The sequence below is a fragment of the Mus pahari genome, chromosome 22, assembly GCF_900095145.1.
Source record: "Mus pahari chromosome 22, PAHARI_EIJ_v1.1, whole genome shotgun sequence".
In the NCBI taxonomy this organism is placed as follows: domain Eukaryota; kingdom Metazoa; phylum Chordata; class Mammalia; order Rodentia; family Muridae; genus Mus; species Mus pahari.
Window position 1 is genome coordinate 18,764,834 of NC_034611.1, and position 8,922 is coordinate 18,773,755.

Below are 8,922 nucleotides of genomic sequence, written 5' to 3' on the forward strand. Positions count from 1 at the left end.
TACCGATGCTCAGTACCTGGTCACACTGCCTGTGCAGCCTGTTCACAGTAAGCACTATGCACTCAACACCACCTTGAATCGGCACTCACCCCGTCATGTTTATCAGAAATAGAATCCTCACAATGATAGATCAGAAACTTAAAAATTGCTTCTACTGGTACAATATAGAATAGATTCAACAAATTAGGCTAGATTATTTAAAAAAACAAAACCACACACATAAAATGACAACAAAAACTTCTAAAAAGTTCTGTCAAATAAGAAACTTGTGTAAATGATGTATATTTTTTTTCAATTTTTTTTTCCTTTTGAGACAGGGCCATGTGGCCCTCAGGAAGGGAGTAAAACAGGGAGGAGCTAAGGTTGACCCCAATTTTGATTCAGAAGTTGGCAATAAAGGAACCCGAGACAATCTAAAAGAAAAATGGCGGAGAGGAGAAGGGAGCTCGCTGTGCGAGCAGTATGCAGTGCCCTGGGACTGACTGGAGATGTGTGAACATACATGTGGAGAGTGAGACCAGAGCTGAAGACAGAATGTGGACTCGGTATGGAGCCTCTGAAGCCTGGCTGCTCTGGGGCTGCCGTGGGCTGTCTTCCCCTCTTTCTCCTCCACTCTACCAGAAATAGTCACTGAGATCCATTTTCTCAGCAGCCTTTGTGGCAGAGGCTGTGCGTTCGCCTCCCAGGAGTGTGTGTCCTCTCTCAGACCAGCAGTGAGCTCCACCGAGGCAAACGCAGAGGGCGGCTGCTTCCCAGTGGGTAAGCTCTGACACAGACGCCACACTTAGTATTGGGTTACTCTCGCGTGGGGCATCTATGGGCTTGTTCCTGTTCCGTGTAAGCATGAATCCTTATGAACTTTCCAAATTCAGGAACTGTGCCGCTCTTTGCATATTAACGATAATTATGCTGGTATAACGGCCCCCTAGGCTTAAACACCAGGCTCATAACAAGTGTTCAGTAGTGAATTCATTGTCCTTGAAGTAAGAGCTGTTTTCATCTAAGATATGAGATAAAGTCGATTTCTTTTATCTGTCTTTGCCCCGTACCACGGGATGTTCAAAGACAAATTAATTAGTGACAATTATATTTACAGAAACTGAATACAGACTTTCACCTACGGTTGGGTACCGTGGCAGACATTTTCTTGTCCTCCTCATCCGAAGGAGGGGTCTTTTTTACAGGAGGAAGGAACAAAATAATGACTACCCCGTCAGCAACGCCTCCCCTCCTCTTCACTTCTAGTGTCGTGTTCTATTTTAGTCAGATGATTGGTAGGTTAAAGGGGGAGGGTACACGCGAACAGACAGGTAGAAAGAAAACAGTGTCAATCATCCAGAGCTCTGCGGCTCAGAGTCAATCGTGTTCCCTGCAGGAGACTGCGCAGTCACACAGCTTCTCTGAGCCTCTAGCGGCCCAGCCCAGAGGGTCTTACATTCTTATGAAACCTAGAAATTTGAAGCTGCGTTGTCCTGAGATGTCACATATGAAGGGCAGTGGTTGTAAAGGGTCACTGTTGCATTGGTGCTTTTATCTTCAGACTCTGCAGACAGCTGGGGTAGAATCTACAGTGGTATTGGGTAGAAGAAGTAGGCCTCGTTTATCGGCATGCAAATCACAGGGATCCTAAAGGGGCTAGAAATTTGTGCATGCGTGCATGCATGCTTGCGTTGGTACCCGCCACTGCCCTAGCTATAAATGTTCAGCTTAAGTTGAAAAATGAAAAGTACAGGGTTAAACATTAAGACCACAAGCTAAGGAAGGATTAGTCAAATAGCTGGTTCTAAAAATGACTACTGCAGAAATTCCAAAGTAAAACATTAAATATGTAAATTTTTTAAAAATGAAAACAATTTTAGAGAACTCTATATTTCTTAATTTCAATGATACTTTTCAATGGCAATTATCTTTCGCTAAACACATAGATATACTCAGACACACACACAGACACACACACACAGAGACACACACACACACAGACACACACACACACACACACACACACACCAAAAGAGGCACTTTTCAGATTACACATCTGATACTTTGGAAAAGAATAAACTGTAAAATCCAAATCCCAAAGATCTTGTAAGAACATTGGCTTCTTAAGTTATGCTTAGAACATTCGTAAAGTTCTAACTGATTCCTAGCAGTAAAAGTCCCCACCCCCGAGTTGATCATCTATTGGAATAAAGTCACAAACCCAGTCAGTCGTACCTCTTTGTTCCCGACCCTCTGCATGGCATCCCCCAAGTGGAAGTAAAACCGGCCATCATCCGTGCCAGGGTCCCCAGATTCGATTCCTTCCTGGAAAAGGACAGTGTTACCATCTGTGAAGGGTGACATTTGGGGGTCTCATTCCTTGACTTCTATAGATTCTCCTTATATATGAACAAAAATATCTCATAGGAAAACAAAAGACCTTAAAATTTTTGTCTCATTATTAAAAGTACATGATGAGGTTGCTCTACATTTTACATGTAAACATAAAATGAGAATCTAATTTTAACGACAAGGTTATCATTAACCAATAGTGGACTAGCCCAGGAATTAGCAAGCACGCTGTACTTCCACAGTGGGAGCTATCATATTCCAGTGCTGCAGATGGCTTCCCTGGCTGGGTATTTTCACATTGATTTTGCTCTCCAAGTCTGACCATATGCCACCTACAGTCTTTTATTCTTGAACCCAAACAGTTTTGCTCATGTTTCAAGGGATGGCAGTGTGAGTGTAAGTGACAGTTCTTTCTACCCTAAACAAATGTGCCACAGGCAGCTAATGAAACTTCTTACTAACATTTACAGGTTTCAAGCTGGCACCAACTGGAATTTTGACACAGGTAATTTTTACTGAACAGTTTCTATTGTGAATTGCTCTGTTCTTCCCTCTCTCCATAAAAGCACTGGAAATGAGATTTTTATTATAAAATGGGAAGAGAAAATACTGAGACTGAATATGGAAAAAAATAGACAAAACTGTGAAATAGTTTAATGGAAAGGACTTTTCATAAAGCTACATCTTTGAGGTCTCCCTAGGAAAGGACCTTTACCTGAGGGCTGGCAAGATGGCTCAGTAGGTGAGGGCACTTGCTGCCAACATGATGACCTGATTTTCATCTCCAGGTCCCAAATATTGCAAGGAGAGAGCCAGTTCCTGCAAGTCGTTCTCTGACCTCCAAATACATGATGTGGATGCACATACACGGTTCACATACCCATGGTTATATATATGTATATGTATACATATATACACATACTCATGGTTTTATATATATACACACACATACATACCCATGGTTTTATATATATGTACGTGTGTGTATGTGTGTATATATATCTATCTCACAAATGACATTTCTTCTGAGAGAAGATAATGACCATATATGTTTTCTATTCTTTCATATAAATCTGTGAACATTATATATTATATATAAGATTGCACATATATATAATGTTGTATCATTATTATTTAATTAATATTAATAAAATCATTAATATTGCAATAGCATTGATATTACTAGTATAATGTTGTACTTTATAATATTATATATAATATATCATTAATATTGTTTATTTAATTAACATTAATTAATATTGTTAATATTGTCATATTGTTAGTATTAATAAAATAATATTGTATTATACCCATATTATAATATTAAGATTAATAATACAATAGTGTATATATAAAATGCAATATATAATATATAATGTTCATATATATGTGTGTGTGTGTATATATATATATATATATATATATATATATATATATATATATGAATGAAAGAATAGGAAACATATATGGTCATTATCTTCTCTCAGAAGAACTGACATTTTTGCAGTCTTGGAAAATATCCTCTAACGTAACAGACTGACTATGTAGAGCATCCTTGTTTGTTAAATGTCTGCCCTAGCTCTTGCTTGCTTCCCCACTGCTGTACCTAGAAGAGTACTATCAGGCCTCCAGAGTTGAAGAGGATGTGAGCGCACTTTAAGCCAGACCAATGCATATGCCCACACAGCCCTGGTAAAATGGAAAGGTCAGCAGTGTCCGATGACCGCCAGGGCAGATGGGAATATAAGCCATCTAGAGGGGCACCATACTCAGTGCTATGCCCCAGGGGTGTGGGCCAGATAGGAAGCTAGAAGTGTATTTGGCCAGGCACAGTGTGGGAATTCTCAAGATAGGCAGCAATTGCAACAATAAGCAGTGTTTGAAGAAGTCACAGAAGCTAGCCATACTGCTACCATAAAGGGGGTTCAAAGCTCTCATGTATACATGAGCTATGTATACAGTAGCTCTTCTTTACAATGGGCCAAACTCTTAACCACTATATTGTTACTATACAAACAAAAACAAACTAAACTTAAAATAAACTTTAATTCCCTTCCGCAGTTACTGTAGCCATGGTTTAGATTTTCAGTGTGTGAACAATACATATAAGTGATCTTCCTTCCTTCCTTCCTTCCTTCCTTCCTTCCTTCCTTCCCTCCCACCTTCCTCCCTTCCTCCCTCCCTCCCTCCCTCCCTCCCTCCCTCCCTCCCTCGTGCTCTCTCGCTCGCGCTCTCTCTCTCTCTATCTCTCTTTCCTTTTCTGGAAAGAGAAAATTGCTATTATTATATTTCTGAGATGTAATATTATATTATATTAATTATATTATTATATTAAATATTATATAATATTAAGTATTATATTAATTACTATTATTATATTTCTGAAACAGGGTTTCTCTGTGTAGCCCTGGCTGTTCTGAAACTAACTCTACAGACCAGGCTGGCCTTGAACTCACAGAGATCTACCTGCCTCTGCCTCCTGAGTGCTGAGAGTTTAAAGGTGTGCACACCCCCCCTCCCCCAGCAAATGCGATTTCTATTACAGCAAGAATTTCACTTGCTAGACCTGACCCAAGCCCCAGTGCTATCTTGGTGAACTGTCCACACTGCAGTTTAATATGGTAGAAAAAGCAATAATATATTTTAAGATTTTTGAGTCATTCGCCCTAAGGTGTTTTTCAAATAGTGTCTGCTCATGCTGTTATTGCTGTAGGCTGAAGTGTCTCCTGCAGGCCCCTGTGCTTTGGTCTCCAGCATGAGGTACTGTTTTGGGAGTTTGTAGAACGTTGCTTGCAGAAGTATGTCACCAGGGGTGGGCCTTGACGGTGACTCTGCTTCTAGTGTCCACTCACGGTCTTTCATTAGTGCTCATAGACCAGAACTGAACAATCTATTGTCACATGTTCCGGCCACATCGAGCTCTGCTGTGCCATCCCCAGGATGAAACACAGTACCTCCCGGAAACTAAGAGCCCAAACCGACCTTCCCTTACATGGTTTCTGCTGAGAATTTTGGCAACCATGATGCCAAAGTAGCTCATGCAGTTGGTGTCTCTCCATGACGTTCAGTCAGGTGGAGGTATGAGCTGCCTGAGACGCATGCACTGTGAGGCAAGGAAGACTCAGCGATGCATGCCAATCAGTTAGAAGCCATACCAGAAGCCACAACCAAAGGGGACCTCAAAGGACTCCAGGAAGAGAGTACATGGGAAGGAGACCATGGCAGCTACCTTTAAGTAGGGAATGCTCTCAGCTATCTTGTTCTGTGCCTTCAGGATGAAGCCGTAATGCACTTTGGCGAAGCCATCGTTTGGTGTCACATTCAGCACCTGGATTCAAAGAAAGCAAAGTGCGACAGTGCTAGAGGAGAGACTGTACAAGTGACTGTCAAAACAAATCCTAGTTAGTTCTGCCGTACTCCGGATGGATCCGGAAGTTACAGCTTCAAACACTGTGGGAGCGTCTTGTCTCACCGCTATCATTACACGAAACAAACCCAATGGCCGATCAACTCAAGACGCTCTTCACACTTGCTCGCTGAGTAAAGCTGTGAATGAGAATGTAGTTACTGCTGGAGCATGGCTGTAGCCAAACACCTGACCATTGATAGGACTTCAAGGTTGTTTAGGCATTAGAGAAAATCACTCTGAATTTTTTTGTGCTTCAAGATGACTCTGAAGGGTTATTTCATATTGCTTTACGTACATGCTTCTACATATTAGGATCTACTCATGCACTAAAACATCTGTCTATGGTCACTAAAGTTAGTGGCAGAGTGGGATATGAAAACACTCTTGAGTAAACTGTTATAGATGCATGGTGACCATAAAGACAACTATAAGGGCATTACAGGGGCATTGCCATCACCATGGAAAGGACATCTGTCATAGTACAGATCCTGAATCACTGCAGAGGACACAGCATTGCCCCAGAGGCTACCATATGGAATGATAAAGAAGTACCTGGCAACTGTAAGCAAACAGCTGCCTGCAGTTTTCATAGGTATTTAAGTGAAAACTACCAGATGAACTGTTACAGGCTTGACACACTAGCCTTGTGGGTATTGAAGAGTAACCCTGGGGAGTCTCAAATGATCAGAATCCGAGTGTTGGCCTAGTGAGCGACCAGACGCTAATTCTTTAACTCTGTGCTGGGGCTGAACGCAGAATGGCCAGGGACCTGAGAATATAACCTGTGTCCTACTTGGGTAATTTCTTGAAAGTCTGAGGTTATTTCAAAATAACAGGCTTTAAAAAAATTATGAATGAAAATAAGTTCCTGGAAGTGCAATGATTTCAAGTGCTGAATATAAAGCTGGTGAAAATAATCCCACTCTATGTGATTAAAAACCCAGGTGGCTAGTTCATATAAGCTGGTCCATTGTTCATCACTACATGCATTTATTATGATTTAAAGATGAATTATGCAAAATGCCCCCTAAATTAAATATGAACAGCGAGAAATCAACACAAAAACATTAGACTCGTGACGCTGCTTAGGAAATGGATTTCCTGAACAAAGAAGAAGATGGAGAAGACGTGAGTGGTACTTTCAGGGAGATGATGCCTGAGTGCCTCTCCTCTCTATCCCTGAGCCAGTTAGGGAAAGTGAAGCCACAGCTACCATGGGCGTTTTACAAAGGAAGAGCAAGCTCTCTAGCAAGAAGCTACCACGACCGCAGTGGACTCGGTGCCTATTTAAAGGGGTAACACGCAACATGTTACCTGCTACTGCACTGGACCAAATCTCCTCTTTCATACCCTCTTGCAAAACCCCTCAGTGGCTGATACTTTGCACCCCTGCTATTCATTCTCCACATGGGACCCCCAGGTAAACCATTTAAATCGGGGGGGGGGGTCAGACCTGATCCTTCCTCAAGTTTGTTTTCATTCAGCATTAAAGATTACATTCGAGGAACCACTTCTGCAGCCTCCATCTATCCGGCTCTGCTCGTGCCCCTCCCAGCCATCCCTCTGAGGCACATTGGACTCCTTGTTATTTATAGTAAGCTAAAGGCACCCTTACTAAAAAAATGGCATCCTCACAATACTCCTTTGGCTCACTCTTCCCTAGGGCATCCAAGTAGGTCATCCCTTTACTTGTGGGAGAAGGATTGTGTGAAAGGAGTGTGTGCACACTATTCCAGTGCATTCCTCCCCTGCTTATCTCCCAACCTGAAAACCAAGGCCAGCCACCCCCCAGCGCTAGGTGCCCTCCAAGTTATCTATCCAGACTGTGTTTACGCAGGACCTATCTCCATCTGACCTGTTCGGATATTTTATTCCTTTTCTAACATGTAAGCTCTACGGGGACTTGGCTTCACTCGCATCTCATCCCTTGAGCCCGGTGATGGGGGAACTCTCAGTATCTTGTGATAAAGGCATGGATGGGTGCATGCTGGGCTCTCCTTCCTAGAAGAATCTTTGTAAGCTTGGGATCTGTTTCTTCAGCTGAAAGGCCCTAAAGCAGACCATGGGCTGAGAACGGACCTCCAGGACTGAACAGAATCGGTGTTGATCATGGTTCTGCCGGAACTGCTACAAACAAGTCATTATAATTACTGCACGTCACTGATAATACCCCTGCCTACTGCAGTCACACAGACATCATCTCAAGTAGCTATCAAATGTAAGCATTTTCTAGAATTTCAAAACCCATCAAATTCCTCTAGGTCCCCAGATATGAAACAGGAATGAGGTATTTGTCTCTCTCAAAGGGCTCTCAATCCAGTCCAGGAGATGCATGTTCAGCAGACACTGTTGACACAAGCACTTCCAGAAACAAGCAGAGGCATGCAGTTATCCCAGAGGAGGAACACCCAACACACTCATGATGAGTGTGATTAGAAGAAAGGTTCTAGAGGCGCGTGGGAGTGTGGAGATCACCAGTGAAAGGGAAAGCAGGGACCAATGGGGCAAAGACATTCAAGGCAAAAGAGAATGAGAAAACATAAAAAAGGCTTGTGTGGCTAGGGATGCAAAGATACCTCAGTGGTTAAGGACACTTACTGATTAATCATGACAGCCAGAGTTCAGGTCCTAGCGTCCATGTAACAACCTGAGTATGGTGCTCTGAACAAGAAATGCCCACAAGTGAAAGATCTGTATGATAAGAACTTCAAGTCTTGGAAGAAAGAAATTGAAGAAGATCTCACTCAGAAGATAGAAAGAACTCCCATGCTCATGGATTGGCAGGATTAACAGAGTCAAGGTGGCTATCCTGCCGAAAGCAATCTACAGATTCAATGCAATACCCATCAAAATTCCAACTCAATTCTTCACTGATTTAGAAAGGACAATTTGCAAATTCATCTGGAATAATAAAAAAAAAAACCTAGGATAGCAAAAACTATTCTCAACAATAAAAGAACCTCTGGTGGAATCATCATGCCTGACCTTAAGTTGTACTACAGAGCAATTGTGATAAAAACTGCATGGTACTGGTACAGCAACAGACAGGTAGATCAATGGAATAGAACTGACAACCCAAAAATGAATCCACACACCTATGGTCACTTGATCTTTGACAAAGGAGCTAAAACCATCCAGTGAAAAAATGACAGTATTTTAAACAAATGGTGCTGGCACAACTG

At 42.0% G+C, this 8,922-nt stretch overlaps 1 protein-coding gene across 15 annotated transcripts in view; it reads right to left on the reverse strand.

Annotated features, from left to right (window-relative positions):
• Asph (aspartate beta-hydroxylase) overlaps positions 1–8,922 on the reverse strand; it is a 210,658-nt gene that overhangs the window by 48,641 nt on the left and 153,095 nt on the right. For all 15 annotated transcript variants that reach the window (XM_021221962.2, XM_029533263.1, XM_029533265.1 and 12 more), the window contains 2 exons: positions 5,561–5,659; positions 2,215–2,304 (listed from right to left, as the gene is read on the reverse strand). In XM_021221962.2, coding sequence (XP_021077621.1) covers positions 2,215–2,304; positions 5,561–5,659 — 189 coding nt within the window. The remainder of the gene's footprint in view (positions 1–2,214; positions 2,305–5,560; positions 5,660–8,922) is intronic.